The sequence below is a fragment of the Alexandromys fortis genome, unplaced genomic scaffold, assembly GCF_014885135.2.
Source record: "Alexandromys fortis isolate MF-2015 unplaced genomic scaffold, M_Fortis_MF-2015_v1.1 scaffold_26, whole genome shotgun sequence".
Taxonomy (NCBI): Eukaryota; Metazoa; Chordata; class Mammalia; order Rodentia; family Cricetidae; genus Alexandromys; species Alexandromys fortis.
In genome coordinates, this window is record NW_026067894.1 from 15,201,157 (window position 1) to 15,226,317 (window position 25,161).

The 25,161-nt window shown below is 42.4% G+C and overlaps 1 protein-coding gene across 1 annotated transcript in view; it reads left to right on the plus strand.

Annotated features, from left to right (window-relative positions):
- Positions 1-24,992, plus strand: part of Thrap3 (thyroid hormone receptor associated protein 3) — a 34,216-nt gene extending 9,224 nt beyond the window's left edge. Inside the window, 11 exon segments of the mRNA XM_050156355.1 lie at positions 2,631-2,795; positions 9,657-10,556; positions 11,976-12,674; positions 14,460-14,632; positions 16,093-16,204; positions 17,456-17,540; positions 19,107-19,294; positions 22,148-22,343; positions 22,945-23,088; positions 24,527-24,592; positions 24,595-24,992. Of these exon segments, the coding sequence (XP_050012312.1) occupies positions 2,659-2,795; positions 9,657-10,556; positions 11,976-12,674; positions 14,460-14,632; positions 16,093-16,204; positions 17,456-17,540; positions 19,107-19,294; positions 22,148-22,343; positions 22,945-23,088; positions 24,527-24,592; positions 24,595-24,750 (2,856 nt within the window). The 5' untranslated portion in view covers positions 2,631-2,658 and the 3' untranslated portion in view covers positions 24,751-24,992.
- The last annotated feature ends 169 nt before the right edge of the window (positions 24,993-25,161 follow it).

Below are 25,161 nucleotides of genomic sequence, written 5' to 3' on the forward strand. Positions count from 1 at the left end.
TTTTTTTTTTTTTTTTTTTTTTTTTTTTTTTGTTTATTTACTTGAGAAAGTACATCCATACAGTACAGGTAAAATAAGCTTAAAGTTTAGAAGAAAGAGATTGTCATACTGGCCTCAAACCCAGAATCCTATTGGCTTTAGCCTCATAACCTGGGCATTCTGCCACCATGCCTTGTGCTAGATTATTTTAAATATTTATATATGTATCCATTGGTTATTTGAAAGCAAATCTTAACCAATTTTCATAAGTAAATAGCTATTATACCTCTAATCCCAGTATTCAGAAGGCAGAAGCAGGGAGATCTTATAATTTCAGGCCAGCAAGGGCCACATAGTAAGACCCTTCTTAGAATCTCAAAAACAAGCAAAAAAAAAAAAGTATTTTAAAACTTAGTTCCTAAGTAATTTTGTTTTTATAACATATGCAGATTTTAAAACTTTTAAGTTGTTTCAGCAGTAAACTTACCAGAAGGATGACTCCTACCCTTTAGGAAAGTGTTTGATGCAGGTGTGAATATTTTCTATAAATTGAAAGATTTTTTTGCTGATTTTAGTACAAAATAGCATATGAGGCATTTAATAGATGTGTCAAAGAGAGATCTGTAATTTGCTTCTTGATTATATGTGGGGTTGAGAGTCTTTGAAAGTGTTCCCTAGATGGATCGTCACAACTGTTCTTAATGTTGTTTCCCCTTTCCCTTTTACTCTGGAGAGTTCATTCTCGGGAGAAATGAAGAAAATAGTAAACATGTTTAAAATTCACCTGAGCTGTGCTTTCCTACCTCAGCCACCCTGAGACAAATAGCACAAGTATGGAGTGCTGTTAGAACTTTATAGCTGGTGGTTTTTCTTCCCCTTTATTTCCATTCCCTCCCTTCGTTTTTTGAGATAGAGTCTCACTTTTTTTTTAAGACATGTCCTGAACAGGCCAGGTGATGTGACCTTTATTTGACTTTGGATCCTCTTATATTTGTCTCCTCCATATTGGGATGGCAAGCATAGAGCACATACTCACGTTTTATTTGGTTTTGAGATTGAACCCAGGACCTTGTATGTGTTAGGCAGCCACTGTACAGACTGAACAATGTATAGCCTCAGCCATATCTCAGTTATCTAGCTAGTATGACAAGAATGTCTATGTACTGCCTTTAGTGTGGTCATTGAAAGTTCTCTTTTCTCTCTCCCCTTTTTTGATAGGGCAGATCATATGATTTGATTTTGTTGATACTAAATATCTCAGGGAGGGGTTGGAGAAATGGCTCAGTGATTAAGAGCACTATTGTTCTTACAAAAGATTCCAGTTTGGTTCCCTGAACCCACTTGGTGCCTCTTCATAAACATCTCTAACTCCAGCTCCTGAGTTTCAAGGCATCTGACACACTTTGCTGACCTATTGGTTGCACCTAGTACACATATAGACATGTGCAAAACACTCAAGCGCTAAGAATATACCAGAGGTCAGATGAATGCTCACTGGGAAGTGTTTGCTGTGCAGGTCTAACAACCCAAAATTGCTTCCCAGAACTCATATAAAAGCCAGACACAATATGCAAATTATTTTTGATGCTTTTAATTGACACATTGCTTTTTTCTTTTTCTTTTCTTTTTGGCAGGTAGAGGAGACCAGGCTGGCCTGGAACTCACAGAGATCTGCCTGCCTCTGCCTCCTGAGTGCTGGAATTAAAGGTGTGCGCCACCACCGCCCAGCCCTGGCTGACCTCACATTCACAGATCTCTGTCTCTAATTCCGGAGTGTAGTGATTAAAGGGTGTACTACCACACTTGACTTTGAGACTACTTACTCAGTATGACTCCTAAAAAATATGAAGAATAGCCTGGTGGTGGTGGTGCACATCATTAATCCCACCACTCAGGAGGCAGAAGCAGGTGGATCTCTGAGTTTGAGGCCAGCCTGGTCTACAGAACTAGTTATAGGACATCCAGGGCTACACAAAGAAACCCTGTCTCCTCAAAAGACCCCTCCACTCCACCCCCAAGAAAAATGGAGACCAGAAAATGAGTTAGTCTGGGGAGATAGCTGAGTCAGTAAAATGCTTGCCATGGACATATGAGGCCTTGAGTTCTGATTGTTAACATCCACATAGAAATCTAGTCTTGGGCGAAAGAGATAGCTCAGTAACTGAGAGTTTCTACTATGGTAGGTACCCATCTGAGTTCAGTTCCTAGCACCTTCAATGGACAACTCACAGCAGTCTACTGTAACTCTAACTCTGGGGGATTTGACATCTTATTCTGGCCTACATGGAAAGATAGACAGAGGGTACACATGGTTGTGACCCTGAATGTGGTAGGAGCTGAACGAAGGTCTTCTGTTAGAGCAGTAGGATTATCCATCTCTTTAGCCCCAGATAATATAAAAATAAAAAGTAGGAGAGAGTAAAGTTATGTTTTTTGAGTTGGGGTTTTGCTATGAAGCTCTGACTGGCCTGTAACTACATAAACCACCCTATCCTTGCCTCTCCTCCCAAATGCTAGGATTATTGGTGTTCATGAACATTCCTGGCTATGAATTGTTTTTTTAAAATACTTTTATTGTGCCCTCCCCCCGGTGCTTAGAGAGTTATGATTTGTAACTCATGTGCTTGTTTGAATGTACCCTCTTACACTAGGTGTTGAACGGCAACCCTCTCTTCCAAGATGTCAAAAACAAACAAATCGAAGTCTGGGTCTCGCTCTTCTCGCTCAAGATCTGCATCCAGATCTCGGTCTCGATCGTTTTCCAAGTCTCGGTCCAGAAGCCGATCTGTCTCCCGTTCAAGGAAACGCAGGCTGAGGTAGGGGCACAGTTTTATCTGTTGAGATGATGGCTGAGCTGTTTGGGGCATTGAAGGACTTTGGTCACTTCTGTTCCTGTCACATGGCAGTTAGGATGGGTTTTCATTGTCAGGCTGTTTGCTTAATTCTTGTCCTTTGACAGTACACTTTAGAAGAAAGCATTTTGTTTGTGTCTAAACTCCTTGCTTGAAATCATATAGCTGGTTATCTTTACTAACTTGATTTTGAAGGCTTAAAACAAACTCATTTATCAGCAATGAAAAGAGGAATTTACCAGAGATCGTGGAAATATATTAATGTGCTGGTCACTAAGTTACCATTTATTTAACAAGACATCTTAAAACTAAAAGCTTTAAGTTTTAAGTGAGTGTTAAAAACACCAGCAGTGTTCTTTTACTAAATGTGAAAATGATTGTTCTTTAATTTATCGTGAAAACCTTTAGTTTTCAAACCGTCAGTAAACATCTCCATTTCAGTTGTTCTCTTGGTTTGTTAAGGCAGGTTTCTCATTTCATTGAAAGCATGGTGGCTTTGTAACATGTAGTCCATGCTGGCATTGAACTTGAGATCCTTGTGTCTCATCTTCTTGATTCCTGGGATTAAATTTTCTTCTAAGGATGAATTTAAAAAACTTACAATGCTTATAATTTTCTTCATGTTGTTGTAATATGAGCGGAGGCAGGGCTGCGTCCCCAACACCCCGGCCGCTTGGCTAGCTTATGCCCGAAATAACAGCACACAAACTGTATTCATTTAAAGAACTGCTTGGCCCATGAACTCTAGCCCTTACAGGCCAATTCTCGCACCTGGACTAGCCCATTTCTAATGATGTGTGTAAGCACCCCAAGGTGCGCTTACCGGGAAGATTCTAGCCTATGTCCATCCTGGTGTCTCTGCTCCAGAGAGCAGCTGTTGGGTCTCTCCGGGAGCAGAGCAGAGTCTGACCTCACTTCCTCTTCCGCCCAGAATTCTATTCTGTTTATTCCTCCCACCAATGCTTTAACCTATGAGGCCAAGCAGTGTGTTTATTACTTAACCAACGAAATCAACAGATTGATATGACACTCCCACATCATCATGTGAGTAGGGGGAAACACAGGTGTAAATACTGGAGGGGATCTTTGTGCAGTTTGTTTTTCTTTCAAATTGAGCTAGCAAGGTACTGTTGTATCATTTTATCCTCTTAAGAAGTCTCCTAATAAGTATCTGGAATCTTTTTCTGAAAATTTATTATGACCTTAAAACTTATTTAGATAAAGTCAATAAAGTTTTGTTATTGATGGCTTCTGTAGCTCTATAGCACTTAAACATTAAATGTATAATTGGCTAAAGAAAAAAATATTCAAAGTTAAATCTCAATGACTCTGAAAAGTCAGCCTCAAGACTGAAGGGAAAACTACTGATTTTATGTTTATACCTCAAGAGGTTAATGTCAAGGCTTTCCACCCAGTCTTGATTTAGGTGATTTAAATTTCATTTTCAGCTCATTTTGTTCTGAAAGATGCCATTTTAAAATTTAATTCAGCAAATGGAAGCTTAATAATTGGTTCAAAGCCAAGCATGACTCAACAGACAAAGATAAACAACAAAATTGAACTGACACAGAGCAAATCGAAACATGCCAACCATCTCTGGAACAGCGGGAATTCTGGGCAGATCTTGTCTCTTATGCTGCAAATTTGGCATGGTGGTTGACTTGAGAAATGAAGGAGCAGTGTCGTAAACAGGCAATTTGTTGAGTAAGTCTAGAGCTAGTTTAAGTGCTATCTTGTTACCTAGGAGACTTTTGGATTCCAGAAGGTTTGGGTTTTTTTTCCCCCCTAGAAAACATGCTTTTTAAGAAACAGATAAGTTGCTGGGTAGTGGCACACGCCTTTAATCCCAGCACTCAGCAGAGGCAGGTGGATCTCTGTGAGTTCAAGGCCAGCCTGGTCTACTAGAGCTAGTTCCAGGACAGGCTCCAAAGCTACAGAGAAACCCTGTCTCAGAAAATCCTCCCCCCCCAAAAAAAAAAAAAAACACAGATAAGTTTGCCACTGTATGCTCAATTTTTTATTTCTGGCTTATCTGTTTCATGGTCTTGTTTTTGTTTTCCCTCTCCTACAAGGAAAGTATCTATCCTGAGAGTTTGAGGAACCATGCCTTTAAATTAACTAACTGCTGACTTCTACAGAATTGGAGAAAGCTCATTTTTTTCCCTTTATTGCACAGACTGTATCCTTTTCAGTGACTCTTTAAATAACTTCTTTTGCAGTCTGCAGAGCCTCATGTTTCTGCATCTTACAGTGGCTGCAGGTTTGGGTGCAGGGGGCCTACAAGGTCCTCCCTTATTCTAGTAATTGGTAAGAGAAGCAGCAGTAGGCCTAAATGTGGGACCATGAATCACACCCTTCTTAGTGCTGGTGATGGATCAACTCCTCTAAGCAGAGCCCTTCAGTGGGGTCCTGTTATGTTTTCATAGCCTACATCTGCCTTTCCTTTCTTTTCTTAATTTTTACTGGTTCTGAATGAAAAATATAGAAGGTAAGTTTTTATTCTTGACTTTAAATTTTGCTTAAATAGCAACCATTAAGCAGAAATTAGATGCATCTTTGCTAGTTATTCTTCGTGGTGTAGGTGCATCTAAGAACATTGGGTAATACTAGAAAACCAATTCTTTTTTACCTTTAAATTGAAGGTAAGCTTCTCCTTAAAGTTCTATCTGCTGGGGCTGGAGAGATGGCTCAGAGGTTAAGAGCACTGGCTGCTCTTCCAAAGGTCTTGAGTTCAACTCCCAGCAACCACATGGTGGCTCACAACCATCTGTAATGAAATATGCTGCCCTCTTCTGGCCTGCAGGGACATATGCAGGCAGACCACTGTATACTTAATAAATAAATCTTAAAAAAATACTATCATTCTATTCTCCAATTGACTAAAGCTGATGGAATTGTCTCCAAGAACTTTTGATCAGAAGAGATGGTGGGAAATCTGTCATAAATAAAAGTGAGAAAAAAGTTAAAAAAAAAATACTATCTGCTTAGTTATCAAGTTCTTAAAGCAACACTATCTACTAAATGGAATTACAATAGTAACTCCTCCTTATCTCCAGGGATACTGACTCCTTGTATGCCTGGTATTAGACCTGATCCCTATACATAATACTATCATAAAGCTTAATTTACAACAGAAAGAGAATGTTACCACAATAAAAACTATTGAAACATGGTAAATACTAAAGAATTGGGCTGGCAAGATGGCTCAGCGGATAAAGGAGCTTGGTGCCAAGCCTGAGGATAAAATTTTATCCCTGGGATCCATAAAGTCGAAGATGAAAACTCACTCTTTCAAGTTGTCCTTGACCTCCCACACATTGTACACTGTGGCATGCACAGACCCACATACAGACAGACAAACAGGGGAGCACTAAAGAGTTATTTCTGGAATTACCACTTAATATTTTAATATTCATTACTTTGAATTGCCGCGAGTAAGAGACTTTGCAAAGCAAGTTGATTTTGAATAAAGGAAGGGAAGGAGACTATCATTTTATTACTTTTTTTCAAGGTTTGTTTTTATTTTATGTGTATGAGTGTTTTGCCTGTCTGTGTATGTTTGTGCACCATCTTGGAGGCCAGAAGAGAGGCAGAGTCTCTGAAGCTGGAGTTAACGAGAACTGTGAGCCAGCATGGGAATGTTGACTGAAACCCAGGTCTGCTTCAAGAGAAATGCTCTTAATCACTGAGTTGTCTGTCCAGCTCCTATTATTTTGTGTCACTTTTACTTGTGTGTATGTCTATGGTCAAGCAGTGCCAGAGTGAACTAAAGGGGTTAGAGAACAAATTGCAGGAGTTGATTCTCTCCTGTTGTATGTTTCCCAGGGATTGAACTATGGGTTGAAATGCTTGGTGACAGGCACCTTTACCTCCTGAGCTCTGACCAGCCTCAAGAATTATCATTTTAAAAGCAAACATATAGGCATTGGGGGGGGCGGGTTCGAGACATAGTTTTTCTGTAGCTTTGGAGCCTGTCCTGGAACTAGCTCTTATAGACCAGGCTGGTCTTGAGCTCACAGAGATCACCTGCCTCTGCCTCCCGTTTGCTGGGATTAAAAGCATGTGCCGCCGCCCGCCAGGCATTCTGGTACATGGCTTTTAAAAAAAAAAATATTTATTTATTTATTATGTATACAATATTTTATCTGTGTGTTTGCCTATAGGCCAGAAGAGGGCACCAGACCCTATTACAGATGGTTGTGAGCCACCATGTGGTTTCTAGGAATTGAACTCAGGACCTTTGGACGAGTAGGCAATGCTCTTAACTTCCGAGCCATCTCTCCAGCCCCCTGGCACATGACTTTAATCCCAGCATTTGGGGGGCATAGGCAGGCGGATCTCTTGAGTTTGAAGCTAGTCTGACCATGTCTCAAAAACTAAAGAATCAAAGCAAACGTAGCTCAATGTCTCTCCATGGAAGAGTGCTTGCTAAGAGTGTGTAAGGTTCTTCTGTGTTTGGTTACCAGCACAAAACAAAGCCTCTCAGGCAAGTTGATTAGAAAGGTCACTTTAAAAAAAAAAAATGAAATACTACCCCTGTGTGGTAGGAACGTGCTCTACCAATGAGCGACATCCTTGTTCCCTTCTAAATTTTGTTTTCAAACAAACTCACGTTCTCCTACTTTAACTTCCCAGGTAATTAGGATTGCACATATATTCTTAACTACTGGAAGGTTTTTGTTTTGTGTTTGTGCCTATGCTTGCTAGATAAAGATATCAAATCTTTTGAGCTGGAGTTACAGATGGTTGTGAATTTATGCTGTGGGTCCTGAGAACCAAATTGTGGTCCTCTGAAGGAGTAGCAAGTGCTCTTACACAGAGCCATCTCTCCATTCCCTCATTGTTTTTGTTTATTGACAGTATTTTCAAACTTGCTGGGTAGTCTTGAGATATTCTTGCCTTTTCTTGATACTCCTACCTTCACCTCGAAAGCGTTGGGGTTATAAGTGTGCACTACCATACCTATCTAGACTCTTAATTGGTACAAAATAATGGATTTCATTGTTTTCAGACATGAATTCAAAAATACTTCGATCATGCTATTGTTCCTGAAGACATATGTTTTGGGAAAATATTTTTGCAGTATTCTCTTGTGATATTAATATAATAATTGGCAGAATAAATGGTATTCAAGAACCTTATCAAATACCCTTTATCATAACACTTCAGAGGCAGAAGCAGGTGATTCTCTGGGAGTTCAAGTCCAGCCAGGGCTACGTGAGACTGTGTCTCTTAAAGAAGGGGGGAGGGACTCGGAATTTGTAGAAACCATTTTTTTATTTGTCATGTGTGTGTTTTGCACATATGGAAATCAGAGAACAACTTGTGGGAATTGGTTCTCTCCACCATGTGGGTTCTTGATTAGATCAGCCTGAAAGTGGTACTCAGGTTGTCAGACTTGGCGCTCATTGCCCTTATCTTTGACTCACAGGGGTCTTAGGGTTACTAATCGAGGAGGAAAAGGATTTATTTGACTTCCATATTGCTGTTCATCATTGAAGAGAGTCAGGACCTGTAGGCAGGAGCAGATGCAGAGGCAGAGGGGTGCTGCTTATTGACTTGTTCAGCCTGCTTTTTTACAGAGCCCAGGACTACCTGCCCAGGGATGGTCCCACCTACAATGGTCTGGGTCCCCACCCCCATTTATTGCTAATTAAGAAAATACCATACAGGCCTGATCTTAATGGAGGCATTTTCTCATTTGAAGCTCCTTCCTCTCTGATGACTCTAGCTTGTGTCAAATTTTTATATAAAACTAGCCTTTTTTTTTTTTTAAAGATTTATTTATTTATTCTATGCACAGTGTTCAGCCTCCAAGTATGCCTGCAGGCCAGAAGAGGGCACCAGATCTCATTACAGATGGCTGTGAGCCACCATGTGGGTTGCTGGGATTTGAACTCAGGACCTCTGGAAGAGCAGTCAGTGCTCTTAACCTCTGAGCCATCTCTCCAGCCCCCTAGCCGGTTTTTTTCATGGCTCCGGGTTGTCCACAGCTTCATGTTCTTGAACATGTTAGACAGTCTCTTATGAGCCCCTATGGTTGTGTCAGTGGACCTTGGTTTCTTCTGAGTTCTGTATGAAAGAAAGGACCTTTTCCTTGCCTCTCTTGCTCTAGTCCTTAGGCTTGATGCTGGCTGGTCAGATAGTGCCCTCTTGTGGTGTCTCAGCACAACCAGAAAGCTCGGCCCCAGAAATTTGACTTAGATGATTTCCAGTTCTAGTACAAGATTAGTGTGGTTCATGTTTTTCTGATCTGATTTTAGCAGATTCTTTCAAGTTTTTAATAGCTGTGCTTTTTGTTTGGTGGTCAGCTGTTACAATTGTACTTTTACAGCCTCGGGTCTTTAAGACATTTGTCCTAAACTGAGAAGATGACTAGGATGGGAGTGTTAGAGCCAGAGACCATCTGCACCAGCACCACCAGCTATATCTCCTGTGTCTGTGTCTTTGTTTAGTTTACAAAATTGAAAGAAAAAAATTAGATGTTTGGGCTGGAGAGATGGCTCAGTAGTTAAGAGCGCTGCCTGCTCTTCCAAAGGTCCTGAGTTCAATTCCCAGCAACCACATGGTGCTTCACAACCATCTGTAATGAGGTCTGGTGCCCTCTTCTGGCCTGCAGGCATACACACAGAATATTATACACACAATAAATAAATAAATAAATAAATAATAAAAAAATAGATGTTTAAGTTTGTACTCTTGCTTTCAAAACAAAACTGAAAATAAATGATACAGAACAGTAGGGAATGCAGTGTTACCTTTATTGGCAGTTATTTTTTAAATGCCCTGTAAAAAAAACATTTTTCCCATTTCCTTCCTCTGCAGTTCTAGGTCTCGTTCCAGATCGTATTCTCCAGCTCATAACAGAGAAAGGAATCACCCCCGAGTGTATCAGAATCGAGATTTCAGAGGCCACAACAGAGGCTATCGGAGGCCCTATTATTTCCGTGGGCGAAACCGAGGCTTTTATCCGTGGGGCCAGTATAACCGAGGTGGCTATGGAAACTACCGGTCCAATTGGCAGAACTACCGGCAAGCATACAGTCCTCGTCGAGGCCGGTCCAGGTCCCGGTCCCCAAAGAGAAGGTCCCCTTCACCACGGTCCAGGAGCCATTCTAGGACCTCTGATAAATCATCCTCTGACAGGTCAAGGCGCTCCTCATCCTCCCGGTCATCCTCCAACCACAGCAGGGTTGAATCGTCTAAGCGCAAGTCTACAAAAGAGAAGAAGTCCTCTTCTAAGGATAGCAGGCCATCTCAGGCAGCCGGTGATAACCAGGGAGATGAGGCCAAGGAGCAGACATTTTCTGGAGGTGCATCTCAAGATATAAAAGGGTCTGAGAGCTCAAAGCCATGGCCAGATGCTACTACCTATAGCACTGGTTCTGCTCGGGCCTCGGCTTCTGATCTGAGCCCCCGGGAGAGAAGCCCAGCTCTCAAAAGCCCCCTCCAGTCTGTGGTGGTTAGGCGAAGGTCACCGCGCCCTAGCCCTGTGCCAAAACCTAGTCCTCCACTTTCTAATACATCCCAGATGGGCTCATCTATGTCAGGTGGTGCTGGATATCAGTCTGGAACACACCAAGGTCAGTTCGACCATAGCTCTGGATCTTTGAGTCCATCTAAAAAGAGCCCTGTGGGTAAGAGTCCTCCGGCCACTGGCTCTGCGTATGGTTCATCTCAGAAAGACGAGAGTGCTGCTTCGGGAGGAGCGGTATACACGAAAAGGCAAGTATCTCATTTTTCACATCCCCAAGTGGCTATCCCTACTTAGCTTAGTTGTAATAACACCCGAGTTAGACCTCTGAATAATGGTAGTATGGCAGTTCCTGTTTTCTAGGCTTTTCATTAGCCTACATTAGAGTTGCCCAGGGAAACTTTTAACTTAACTCTAGCTTTCTTGAATTTGTATTACAGCATAAGTTTCTTTAGCCTGTGGTAATGTTTTTACGTTTAAAAAATTGCCTTGAATTCTACCAGTCTGAGCCAGAAAACAGTAGAGGTTTGTGGGTTAGCTACCAAAAAACAGATCTTTGCCATCATGACTGGCCATTGGAACTGTAGACCTCCAGGATCCACTATCTGCCATGTTTGTGTGCATCGGTCCATCATGGTGAAGAGTGACACACCAAGGAGACTGGGCAAATAAGAATGTCCAAGGCGTGGTCTAGAAGAGCTTTTTTTTTTTTTTTAAAGCACAAGGTGGGTGGGCGTATGCCCTTGTAGAAGCGCCCAGGCTTCATATTAGGAGAGGGTGTGCTGCCCTATAAGAGGGTATGGTAAGTTTTATAAGAATTGTTCTTGCGTGAATAGGATAGAGTGGGATGTTACAGGAAAGATGCCAGGACCATGTTTCAGTCAAGAGAGAGAGCAAGAGATTCCTCCTTCCATTCTTTACTCTTATTAGCACATTCTCTGGTCCCTTGGTTCTTTGTCATGTTCATTAATGTAACTAGTTAGGTTTAACATTGCTCATAATTAGCATATGTTCAAATTCTGTACTTTGATGCAGTTTGAGTTTGCTTTGCAGTGTACGTTTTATTCCTTGCTAGGACTGAATGTAGATTGGAGTCTGGTTTCTGCTTTTCCATTAGAATAATAATTTTGCCACCTTCATACTCTTTCCCCTATTAACAAGTATTTTGTTTTTATGTGTTCACAGTATATTTCATTATGTAGATCTTCTAGGTGACTTGAAGCAAATTTGAAGTCTCTTTGAGACTTGTATTTCCAAATGTGAGTTGTATAAATCAAAACAGTCCAAGGTTGAACATTCTGTTAACTTTGCTGAAAGCAGATTTTAAATGAATGAGTAAAAGTTGGGGTGAGACTGTAGTTATTTTCCCCTTAGACCAACAGGTAAGTAAAAAATTTTTCAGTATCCTAAATAACTTGCTCTTACATTTTTTTTTGTTGTTTTTGTAAGGCACAGTTCCATTGATTCTTAAATGCCAAGTTTATAAATCCATGAAGGATTTTTTTTTCCAGAAATCATTAGACAAGTACCAAGTAGAAAGTGATAATACTGGAATCTACAGCTATGCTTGCTCAGAGACTTAAAACCAGATCAGGAACAGACCAGGTGCTGTGGTAGAACAGGATGCTCAGGAGGCCTCTCGTGTGTCTCCCTTGTGTTTTTATAACTAGGTACCTGGAAGACCAGAAAACAGAGAATGGGAAAGATAAGGAACAGAAACAAACAAATACTGATAAAGAGAAGCTGAAAGAGAAAGGGAGCTTCTCTGATGCTGATGTAAAAATGAAATCTGATCCATTTGCTTCCAAGACTGACACTGAGAAGCCCTTCCGAGGCAGCCAGTCACCCAAAAGGTATAAGCTTCGTGATGACTTTGAGAAAAAGATGGCTGACTTCCACAAGGAGGAGATGGATGAACAAGATAAGGACAAAAGTAAGGGGAGGAAGGAACCTGAGTTTGATGATGAGCCCAAATTTATGTCTAAAGTTATAGCCGGTGCAAGCAAAAACCAGGAGGAAGAGAAGTCAGGCAAGTGGGAGAGCCTGGTGCATACAGGGAAGGAAAAGCTGAGGAAGGCGGAGGAGCTGGAGGAGGAGCCTTTCACAGAGAGATCCAGAAAGGAGGAGCGTGGAGGGGCCAAGAGGAGCGAAAGTGGACACAGGGGCTTTGTGCCAGAAAAGAATTTCCGAGTGACTGCATACAAGGCGGTCCAGGAGAAAAATTCGTCACCTCCCCCACGGAAGACCTCTGAGAGCCGAGACAAGCTGGGAAACAAAGGAGACTTTTCCTCAGGGAAGTCTTCCTTTTCCATTACTCGGGAGGCCCAGGTCAATGTCCGGATGGACTCCTTTGATGAGGACCTTGCACGGTGAGGAGTGCTCCTTGTTGACCCTCAGGGCTCTAATGGCCAAAATGGTTTCATTACCCCTTCTTCCTGAGAACAGAAATGTTTCCTTGCTGCCACCTATCAGTGCGGATAGCCTCATGTCTGTCCCTGGAGTGGAAGAGTGTCACTGAGTGATAACAGCTCACAGATTGATTATGCCCCTTAGGCATTGCCGGGGTAAAGATTGTCTTCAGCCAGTATGGCTGATTTTTTGTTGTTATTGTTGTTGCTTTTTTAAATATTTATTTATTTATTATGTATACAATATTCTGTCTACATGTATGCCTGCAGGCCAGAAGAGGGCACCAGACCTCATTACAGATGGTTGTGAGCCACCATGTGGTTGCTGGGAATTGAACTCAGGACCTTTGGAAGAGCAGGCAATGCTCTCAACCGCTGAGCCATCTCTCCAGCCCGTTATTGTTGTTTTTTTGTTTCTGGGAACTCAAAACCACTATTTTGGTCTGTCTTTACCTCCAGCCCAGCTCCTACCTACACTGTTTCTTTTACCTGTCAAGATCCTTGAGAATCATGTCTCCATTTTACTTGGGTCACCAGACTCTTGATATTTTTCCAATTTCAAATTGATGGATCTAGCCTCTTCCCTCCCTCCCCTCACTTCAGGAAAGCATGATAGAGCCCAGACTGACTGCTTTTGACGTAGTATACCCAACCAGTTGGAGTTGTAACCACACACTCCTCTCTTACCACTTATGCTTAGAAAGTGGGGAGGGACACACATGCATGTGAAGGTCAGAGGGCTTCTTTCTGGAGTTTTCTCCTACAGTATTGGTCTGGGGGTCAAGTTCTGGCTTGGAGGCCATCGCCTGTACCCCCTGAGCCATCTCACCAGCCTCACTCTTTGCTTCTTGGTGTTGTCTTGTTGAACGACCTTCCCTAGCCAAGCTAGTTGACCTTTTACAATGCCTTTGTTAAAACAAGTAGCCATAGGAAATATAGTCACCAAGGTTTAACAGTTCCCCACTTGAAGATTCTCAGTGATGAATGAGATGTGAACCCATCTTTCCTCAGTTGTAATGTGTTACCCATCTTTCCTCAGTTGTAATGTGTTACCATTACTTGAACTTTGATAGAGAACAAGAGGGGCCTTGTGGATAGAAACTCTTTGGAACTGTCTCCAGAGAAAACGGGGGGGGGGGGGGGGCGTCAAGATGGTTCATCAGGTACAGGCGACATCACCAACCCTGGTGATGTGGAAAGAAAGAACTGACTCCTACATGTTGTATTCTGACTTTCACTTGGTGCGTGCCATACACGTTCATCCTCCCTTCCCTGGCCCAAAATAATAATACGAAACCATGGTTCCATGTTGGAAAACTCACATGCTTAGTATGCATAGGGCCCTGGCTTTTTTGTCCAGCATTCTACCTCTTCACCTCCAGCCCATAAAGCCTGGCCTATTCATTCAGTCCTAGTACACTCAGGAGTTTGAGACAGGAGGATGACAAGTTCACGGCCAGCCTTGCAATATATAGGGGGAAAACTGTCTTGAAAATTAGCGTATTTTTATAGTTAAAGAATTGTGACTTTCAGCCAGATGGTAGTGGCAGCACATGCCTTCAATCCCAGCCACCTGGGAAGCAGACAGACAAATCTTTGATTTCGAGGCCAGCCTGTCTATAGAGCGAATTTCAGGATAGCCGTGGCTACGCAGAGAAACCCTGTCTGAAAAAAACAAAAAAGAAACAAGAATTGTAACTTTCTATATCTCCTGTTACACTGATTCTCCTTGTATTTGTCTTTCAGACCCAGTGGCTTACTGGCTCAGGAAAGAAAGCTTTGTCGGGATTTAGTCCATAGCAATAAAAAGGAACAGGAATTTCGTTCCATCTTCCAGCACATACAGTCAGCTCAGTCTCAGCGTAGCCCCTCAGAATTGTTTGCTCAGCACATAGTGACAATTGTTCATCATGTTAAAGGTGAGTAGAAACAGTTTCCACACAGTAGTCTTTGTTTTTCGAGACCGGGTTTCTCTGTGGCTTTGCTCTGTCCTGGTCTATAGACCAGGCTTGCCTAGAACTCACAGAGCTCTGCCTGCCTCTGTCTCCCGAGTGCTGGGATAGAGAATGAGGAAGCCTCTAGGACGTTGAAAGCTAAAGGCTAGCTTAAAGAAATATCAGTGCTTAGCCGGGCGGTGGTACTTTAATCCCAGCACTCAGGAGGCAGAGGCAGGCCTGGTCTACAAGAGCTAGTTTCAGGACGGGCTCTAAAGCTACAGCAAAACCCTGTCTTGAAAACTCACAGAGAGAAGTTTCCATGTTTTAGAGATGAATTTCTGAAATGCTAGCATCTATAATCTTGATAATAAACAAAACCCTCAACATGAAGTATGGGGAGTGGCTTTTTAAGGATTTGTATGTGTCTGAGATAGGAGGTTCCCAAAGAGGTCAGATCCCTTGGAACTAGAGATAGATTTGGTTGTGAACCTTCTGACAAAGGTGCTGGAAAGCAAACTTGTTTTTTTTTTTTTTTTTAATTTATTTTTTTAAAGATTTCTGTCTCTTCCCTGCCACCGCCTCCCATTTCCCTCCCCCTCCCCCAATCAAGTCCCCCTCCCTCGTAAGCCCAAAGAGCAGTCAGGGTTCTCTGCCCTGTGGGAAGTCCAAGGACCTCCCACCTCCATCCAGGCCTAGTAAGGTGAGCATCCAAACTGCCTAGGCTCCCACAAAGCCAGTATGTGCAGTAGGATCAAAAACCCATTGCCATTGTTCTTGAGTTCTCAGTAGTCCTCATTGTTCACTATATTCAGCTAGTCCGGTTTTATCCCAGGCTTTTTCAGACCCAGGCCAGCTGGTCTTGGTGAGTTCCCAATAGAACATTCCCATTGTCTCAGTGTGTGGGTGCACCCCTTGCGGTCCTGAGTTCCTTGGAAAGCAAACTTGTGTCCTGGGAAAATAGCAACCTTTTTTCATCTCTGAGCCATCTCTCCAGCCTCTGAGAAATGGCTTTTCCGTTACCTCTTTTCCTTTGTAGCAGTATCTTGTATACGTTTTGATGTGAATTTCTTTCCCAAATTGTCTGTCATCCCCTGGGCAAATGAATAGTGGTGCACAGGTTGAGTAGTGGGCAAAAGCAATGATGCAGAAAGCTGAATTGGGTCTGTTACAGGCTCCATCTAGAGTTAAAGTCAGTAATAATTGGTCCTGTGCCCCAAAGGGAGGTTAGAGCCAGGTTCTTTGACCTTGTATCACGTCCCTGAGATAAGGGAGCTTACTAGAAACCCAGCATTAGATGTCTCTGAACTAGCCACTTTTCCTTCTCTTTTTTAGTATGTATGTTATATGGATTTGAATATTAAATTGTATCTCTGGCTACAGGTCCACTGAACATTGTGTCTGCCCTAGATAACATATTCACGTATTTCTTTGAATCTTAACAGAACATCACTTTGGATCCTCTGGAATGACATTACATGAACGCTTTACTAAATACCTAAAGAGAGGAAGTGAACAAGAAGCAGCTAAAAATAAGAAAAGCCCCGAGATACACAGGTGAGGTTCTCAGCCTACTCTGAGGGTTGTAATAAAAGACTTTTGTCATTTGGGGGCTGGAGAGATGAATGGCTCAGCGTTTAAGCACACTGACTGCTCTTCCAAAAGACTCAGGTTCAATATCTAACACCTACGTGGATGCTCACAACTGTCTGTAACTCCAGTTCCAGGGAGGGGATCTGATGCCAATATACAGACATACATGCAGGCAAAGCACCAGTGCATATGAAATAAAAAAAAAAACTTGTCATTTGATATTAAACTGACCTTTTTGCATTCTCCCACTAATGTACTTTTGATCCAAAATTTAGGGTAAAGTAATATTATCTAGGGCTTTTGGAGATCTGAGGACTTTGTATTTGAGAATGGAAAGGATGTTTTGCAGGCTGCAGTTTCTCACATTGGGCCCAAAGAACCTGAGGTTTCTGTAGTAAGAACAAATACTGACTTCTCTAAACAACATTATCTCTTTCATTTAGGAGAATTTGCTGGGGAAGAGGGTTGAGGAAAAGCTTGAAATTTACTTATCTCAACAGTTTAAATGAGGTCCAGCAGATTTAAAAGAATTATCCCTTGTAATTCAGGAAATCTGTTTGGAACGTGGAGAGCTTGTCTGGAATCAGCTTGGTACCAAGGAATATCAAGGAATCTGCCTTGCTAACTAGTAAAAAGCACCGTCAGGAAGTGTGTGTCTTAATACCAGGACTGAGAAGCAGAGGCAGGCAGATCTCTTGAGTTTCAGAAAAGCCAGGTCAGAAAAGTTCCAGGACAGCTAGGACTACTACATAGTAAAGGGAAAGAATAGAGTGCTTTTCTAGTATATGCAGAGCACTTGAGTCCATTTCCTAGTAGTGTCCGCCCCAAAATAAAATAAAGGAACTTGGGCTGGCAAGCTGTCTCAGTGGGTATTGTTGTAGATCCCAGGTTCCATATTGTGGAAGGAGTGAACTGACTGTGTAAGCTGTAGTATGTGCTTTAAACAAACATATATACACAAATGAATATAATACCTATTTTTCAGTTATTTACTTTGGGTGGAAGGAATGTTTCTATTACAGGTATAAATAATATAGTGTATGCTAGGCATGCACGTGTAATCTTAACATGAAAAGGGGGGAGAAATAGAACTAGTAGCAGATAAACTATAAAAAGTAATTATGTCTATGACTCCATTACCCACCTTAGGGTCTGGAATGTTAACCGATATTGTTCAGCAGAATAGTATACTATTTCTGTGTTTTTTAATTTTAGGAGGATAGACATTTCCCCCAGTACATTCAGAAAACATGGTTTGACTCATGAGGAAATGAAAAGTCCCCGGGAACCTGGCTATAAGGTGAACTGTTGCTTTGATCAGTAGTTCCAACATAATGAGTGCGTTGGGCATGAACTTGACAGAAATGTGTTTGTTTAAATTACTCTCTACTTAAGTTTGTGTTTTTCTTTTAAGGATGGGCATAATTCTAAAAATGAACTACAAAGGGTTAATTTTTATTAAAATGTATCAACAACCTTTGTGAAGTGGTTAGAATATGGTAAATGACCCCAGAGTCTATTGAGGTGAGCTTGAGAAAAAAAAGAGAGGCGTTTTGGAACAAGTGCCCATGATGAGAGAAGAAACTTTTTGTGATATTTTTCTGCTTGTAAGTATTATCAAATCAACTGTCTACATGCACTATTTCCAACCATGATTTCAGAAAGACATGCATGTCAGAGCAGAGTGAAATATTCATATCTTAACTCAGTAGACTGTGTTCAGCAGCTGGTGCGCTTTTTTGTTTTTTTCCTAACATTGTACCATATCATCTGTCAATTACTGTTACTTTAAAATGGCCTGGCTACATTTGCAATGATATGCACATAACATTGTTACTAAGAGATTAGACTCCTGTGCAGTCTTTACTATGAAATAAGTAGATGGAGTTTTTAATATTTTAATATTTATTCACCATCATTCATATATACAGTTTAAATTTAAAATAAGATGGCTGTTCTATGCTACTGAAACCTTTTTTAAAATACTGTTTTAAAATTTTCTAGACAAATTTGTCTTTTTGGTTGAAAGTGTTGAGAGATACTCCTGTGCAATCTCTCATTTTCCACCCATTTCCGTCTCCACATGCCCTCAGCCTGGCCTTAGTGAAGCAGCAGAAGTCTATGCTCCATGCCTCCAGCAGTCAGCTCCCCAGTGATGGAGTGGTGGCTGCCTTTGTCCTTTGTTGTCATTTGTTTGTTTATTTATTGGCTTTTTTGAGTCTACGGAGGTCTTAGACTCTCAGAAACAAATTGATAAAATAATAAACCTTCTTCCTATTATTCTTGTTATTTAAATGAAATATTGTATCCGAAAGTTTATGGTTCATATATATATAAGGTGTTAATAAAGTGTGGACAGCTTTCTGTTAGCAAGGACCTACTTCTATTAGGCAAATCCCAGTGCATGATGTCCCTGAAGCCACATAGACATTTATCCTCAAGAAGTTTTTGGAAGTTATTGAAGGCCATTGTAGATGTGATCTGGGCAGTGTTGCTTTTGTCTTTACTTATTCTTATACATGAAGGTGATTCCACACGGTTAGTGGGTGGCTTCTTTAGATAGGGAGAAGTGAGCATTTCCTATAAGCCTAATAAAAACATTTTCCAGAGCTGATTTTGGCCATCTAAGCATATACACTTACTCAGCATATACACTTAGAGGCATTACTGGGACACAGGAAACAAAGATTCACATATACCGTTTTCAAGAGATAGCACCTTGATTGTTTAAAAAAAAAAAAAAAAAACTTTCTGGGGTGAGGCTTTTAGATTCCCAGTGTCTTCATTAGCAAAAAACACATTTGAGAGTGAGTGAGTTAGCAGTTCTGGATCCCAAAAACCTTAATTTTAACATCTTTTTCAGCAGGCTGAAGGCAAATACAAAGATGATCCTGTTGATCTTCGCCTTGATATTGAGCGTCGTAAAAAACATAAGGAGAGAGATCTTAAGCGAGGTAAATCAAGAGAGTCGGTGGATTCCCGAGACTCTAGCCACTCAAGAGAAAGATCAGCTGAGAAAACAGAGAAAACTCACAAAGGATCAAAGAAGCAGAAGTACGTGATGCCCCTGCCTGTCACCCTAGATTCTGGAGTAAAGTCTCAGTTATTCACTATTTTTTATTGGTGGTGGTTGTTTTTCACCTTTCACTACAGAGTCTAAACATGGAACCCTTGCTAGCTAGCCCAGAACTTACTATGTAGACCAAGTTGCTCAATCCCTGCCCCTCCAGTGCTGGGACTACATGAGCGCACACAACACTTGTTCATTTGGGCTTGTGAGTACGCCAGGCCTTCTCATCAAGAGAACTTCATGGTTAGGAACTAAAACATCTGTAGCATTGTCTTCCCTAGCTTGAAAATAGAACTTCCTTATCTAAGTAAAGTTATCTTTGTCCAGAAATGAATGTTGCAACGATTGTGGAGATTGATTAGCAGTTTGTGTGACAGGTCTTCTGGGCATGTTCTTTCTCATTGAGTATTTTCTTAGTGTGCTTATAGTTTAGAATATCATTGATAGAATAAAATACTATAATATCTAATACATTCAATTAATAGTACTGTTTTAAAACCAGGTGAGGCGAGATAGGACAGGATTGTTGTTTCATAGACAGTTCAAAGAAGTGTTCCAAATATTTCTTTTAAAAAGCAGACTTATTTTTCATTGTTATGTAGGGCAACATAACATGCCAATGCCATGATGTTTCTGCTTTTTCTAGTGGTGCTAGAGAGTAAACCTTGGGCCTTGCATATGCTCTGCAAGTACATTTCAGCTGAGCTACAACTAGCCTTGGTGCATTGTTGAAGGTTCTATGGTTTCAGTCACCTTTCCTTAAATGGAGCAGAGTTGCAGCTTTAACCTTCTCAAAAAGCAATATTTCTGCTATTCTAGACTTGAGCTGGCTGGCAGGCAGTCTTTGTCTCAGGCTGGCTTTGCCCACTGTGTAGCAACTAAGGATGACCTTGAATTCCTTCCTGATTTTTTTTTTTTTTTTTTTTTTTGGGTCTCCCCCACATGGCCACTGGTGGAAAGTGGAGTGAGTCTCCATAAGTATCTCAGTATTGAGTGTAGAAAAGTAATTGATACTTATTTCTGAAACATGCCCAGCTCTGAGTTGCACTGTGACTTTCAACAATTTACTTAGAGAAGGTTTCCAGCCCTACCAGAAGTAACAAAAGAGGCTACTAAGTGACCCTGAGGTGTCAGGAGGACTCCTGGGAATACCTCAAGGTATTCCTTGGTTCTTCATTTATAAAAAGCACCTTGGGGCTGCAGAGTTGGATGTTACTAAGAACACTTGTTCAATTCTCAGCACCCACTTGGCAGCCCAAACTATCTGTAACCCATCTGTGGAGATGGTGCCATCTTCTGGCCTCCTTGGGCACTGCATGCTTGAGTGACTGAGTTAAGCGAAAATCTTTGAACACTGTTCTTATTACTGTCTTTTTACAACTCATAAAAACCTCTGTTTTGTTTTAGCATTTTTGCTGTTTTGGTTTTAGTTTTTGCAAGCAGGGTTTCTCTGGGTAACCTTAGCCATTCTGGTACTCACCTGGTAGACCAGGCTGACCTTGAACTCAGAAATCTGCCTGCCTCTCTGCCTCCCAGGCACTGGCAAATTGGAAGCTTTTTTTCTTTTCTTCCAAGACAGCGTTTCATTGTGTAACTTTGGTGCCTGTCCTGAAGCTCGCTTTATAGACCAGGCTGTCCTCGAACTCAGGGACCCACCTGCCTCTGCCTCCCAAGTGCTGGCATTAAAAGCATGCGCTACCATCGCTTGACCAAATTGGAAGCTCTTGAGAATCTTATTTCTGAAAACTTCTTACCATAACACCAAGTATCAGAGTGGTTAGGTTTCTGCGTTCTGGTTTTGAGTACAGCAGTGTGGATCTCTTGTTTTCATGGGAAGAGAAGATACTAAAACAAGTGGGGGCTGGGCAGAGTACTTTTTTTTTTCTTTTCTTTTTTTAATGTGCATGAGTGTTTTTCTCCTAAATCTGTGTACCATGTGTACACCTGGTGCCCAAGGAGGCCAGAAGAGGGCGTTGACTCCCCAGGACCAGAGTTACAGGTGGTTGGTTATGCGCTATCATGAGGTTGCTGAGAGCCAAACAAGTGCTCTTAAAAGCTGAAACAGTTCTCCAGCCCCAGAATGCTTCTTATAAATGAAGCACCAAGGAATGCCTGGAGGTCTCTATTCCTGGGAGTTTGGTCCTCTGACATCTCAGGGTCATTAGTAACCTCCTGTTACCTCTAGTAGGGCTGGCACCAGCCTGTAGTGTGTAGACAGTGAGTCATCATATTAGTCTAATTTTTCTAGTCTGTAATTTACCCAGATGAAGGGAAAGGAAGAGATACAACTCCAGGAGAAGTTGCTGCAGATTCTAGACTTAAGAGCACAACCTGTTTGAGCTCAGTAGGAGGTGGTTGTATAGAGTTAATGGGCTAATTAGAGCCAGGTTTGTTTCCAAGCTCTGCTCAGCTCTGTCACCTATGAACTGAGTAATGTGGACTTCTCTGGTCACTTTGTCAGTAAGGTGTTCTGACATTTCATTTCATCTTAAAGTGTCTCCCACCCCCTTGTGCCCACCACAAAACCGCATTTGAGTGCTAGGAATAACAGCGCACTAATAAGGGTTTGCTGCAGTGTCAGAGTCAGCCACTCACACGGACCTTCTTGCCTTCTCTGTTGGTTCATCTGGCAGGCTGATAATGGAGAGCATGATTATTTTATGTTCTTTATGTTTAATAACATATTCACCACATGCTTAGAAATAGGTATGTCACTGAAAATGACTCACAGAACCACGTCTGCTGGGTGGGTTGGGGTGAACAAAACCCGCTTGCTTGGTAGTTAATCTCTGACGCTGCCAGAACCAGTCTTGATTTCCTTCTTCTTCTTCATGTAGGAAGCACCGCAGAGCAAGAGACCGGTCTAGGTCCTCCTCTTCTTCTTCCCAGTCGTCTCACTCCTACAAAGCAGAGGAGTACCCCGAGGAAGCAGAGGAAAGGGAGGAGAGCACCACAGGTTTTGACAAATCCAGACTGGGGACCAAAGACTTCGTGGGTCCAAATGAAAGAGGCGGCAGAGCACGGGGAACCTTTGTAAGGGCCTCCCTTTTTCTCTAAGCCTCCAGCTCTTTCTAGTCCCAACTGAATGTCAATAGGACACCATTTCTTCTGCCTCTGGTCTAAGCAAGCCAGCTGTAGACTCAAGATTCTTTGGTTCCCAAAGCTTCTATGTTCACTTGTTTCTTTGTTTATAATCACTTCCAAAGCCTCTTACAGCTTCTCATCCCAGAATTTACCCCATTTCCTTGGATCTTGCTTGAAGGCGGCCCTCTGGCCATGTGTATGTACCCTTGGACTGTCTGCTTGGGAGGAACGAGGATAGAAATGAGTAGAAGCTAGTTTAACTGCATGTGACAGGAGGGCAGCTGTCCATTCCTTGTCAGAATGTAAGGGATTTTTTTTTTGTTTGTTTGTTTTTTGGTTTTTCGAGACAGGGTTTCTCTGTGGTTTTGGAGCCTGTCCTGGAACTAGCTCTTGTAGACCAGGCTGGTCTCGAACTCACAGAGATCCGCCTGCCTCTGCCTCCCGAGTGCTGGGATTAAAGGCGTGCACCACCACCACCGCCCAGAATGTGTAAGGGATTTTCTATTGCTGACATGGACCTTTGTTTCTTTTGCTTCCTTTATTTCTATAGCAATTTCGAGCAAGAGGGAGAGGTTGGGGCAGAGGAAACTATTCCGGTAACAATAACAACAACAGCAACAATGATTTTCCAAAGAGAAACCGGGAAGAGGAATGGGATCCAGAGTACACACCCAAAAGCAAGAAGTATTACTTGGTAAGTGTCTGGGACTAACGAGGAAAGGGCCAGAGAGCCTTTGGCACACAGTAACTGATTTGAAGGCTTTTAATTGGTCTATCTGACCTTGTTAAATTTGTATACAGGCATAGAGACTGTGAATGTGTTGGTATTGTGCTAGCTAGATGGCTCTTCTCTAGAGGGTTAAGTCAGTTTTGGCTCCAGTGTGGTTTATCCTCTGAACTGTTTATGAATTCCAAAATAAGCAAGAAATGTCACTGTTGCCTTTCTTGTCCTGTGGACTTTGACTCCTCTCCCGCTCCCAGCCTCTGTCACCCTTTACTACTAGATTGACAGGAAAAACAGCTCTAGAGCTGTCTGAGGAACAAAAAGGTTGTTACCATAATGAAACAGCACTGAGGTTTTCCTCTTACCTGTGTTGTTGTGGGTCATTCCCATGCTCCTCGGACTGTTACATAGTCGCTAACTCCTGCCCTTGTGATTCACTGGGCCTGTATCCAAGCCTGTAATTCCTGGGCTTTGGCCTAGTTGTTGGGAGCCAGTTTGAAGCTTCTAGAAGACCTGAATAGGTGTAGAATTGCTGTGAAAGGAAAAGCCCTTTCCTGCTTCTGTTTGCCACCTGAGGGAACATTGCCAGTTCTGATCTGGTCATTGTGGCACTGCAACCTTGGACAGAGGCAGCTGACAGTCAGCTGAACTGACCTTCAGGAGCCTAAGAATGGCTTCTGTGAGTGGATGGCGTAACCTGTGAAGTGATGAGAGTCTAACATGAAACAGAAGTTGCTACTACAGTTTTCAGAATTCTTCACTCATTCCACCTTTGGTTCTGTCTCTGCTGTGGAGAGTGTCAGAACAAGGGTAGTTTTCCTGCTGTGACAGACAGACACTGCTCCTTACTATTGAAGATGGAGTGCTGCAAGAGGGCACCTGGGCTTGGGGGCTTGGAAAGGACTGGAGCCCCAGGCCAGTTCCATTCCACATGTTAGAATGATTGATTTTTCTAGATGCCTCCTTTGAGAAATGGTGGTGTACAGCTGCAGAGATGCTTCTATGGGTGCAGCAGTTAAGAGCACTGGCTGCTCTCAGTTCCCAACACCCACAGGCAGCTCACAACTGTCTGTAACTCCAGTTCCAGGGAATTATTTTTAAAAAGAGAGAAATGGTGTTCTAAATAATAACAGCTTGGTTTACGTGATAGTCATAAGTGTCAGGATAGACAGACGGGGTAAGTGAGCTAGTGCCGTCTTCCTGCTTTCCTACGACTCTAACACTTGTAGTGTCCACACTGTTGCCTTAGAGTTCCCAGCTAGCCAGAGGTGCTCTTGGGTCTGAGCCTGTGGCAGTATTGGAGAATAGGCAAAGGGCAGAAAGGTCGCAGGGGCACAGGCTTTCTGGCCTGTGTGATGGGGACAGAGAAGAGAACACTAGCCCTGATGCCAGTTTTCTTTGCTCGCAGCATGATGACCGGGAAGGTGAAGGCAGTGACAAGTGGATGAGCCGTGGCCGTGGCCGAGGAGCCTTCCCCCCTTGGGTCGGGGCCGGTTCATGTTCCTGAAATCCCGTACCAGCCCCAAGTGGGCCCACGATAAGTTCAGTGGCGAGGAAGGAGAGATTGAAGACGATGAGAATGGGACTGAGACCCAAGAAGACAAGGATGGTCTTCAGCCCACAGCTGAGTAGGGTCGGTCTTGATCGAGCCCTGGCCCAGGGAGAGAGGCACTGGGAGAGGCTGGTGGAGCTAAACAGGGAGCCTCAAGAAGATCCTGCAAATCCCACCCCACAAAGCACCAGCCACACAGAACCTACAACAGCAGAGTACACATCGTGGTGCTGTCCCACTGGATAGAGGACACTGGCCCCAGAGCCTAGGATCAGGCCCATGTTTTGAGCAGCCCACAACACAGTGGAATCCGCTATTTCTTGTTTGTTGTTGGTGTGTGGAGTGGGGAAAGGGTAGGGAGAATGATGCTGATGCTTGGGTTTTTTGTTTGTTTGGTTTTGTTTTCCTTTCCCTATTAGAAACCCAAGTTTCCTTAATTTCGTTTGGAACTAAGAGGATGAACTTGGTTTTCAGTCTTTTCCTGTCCTGAT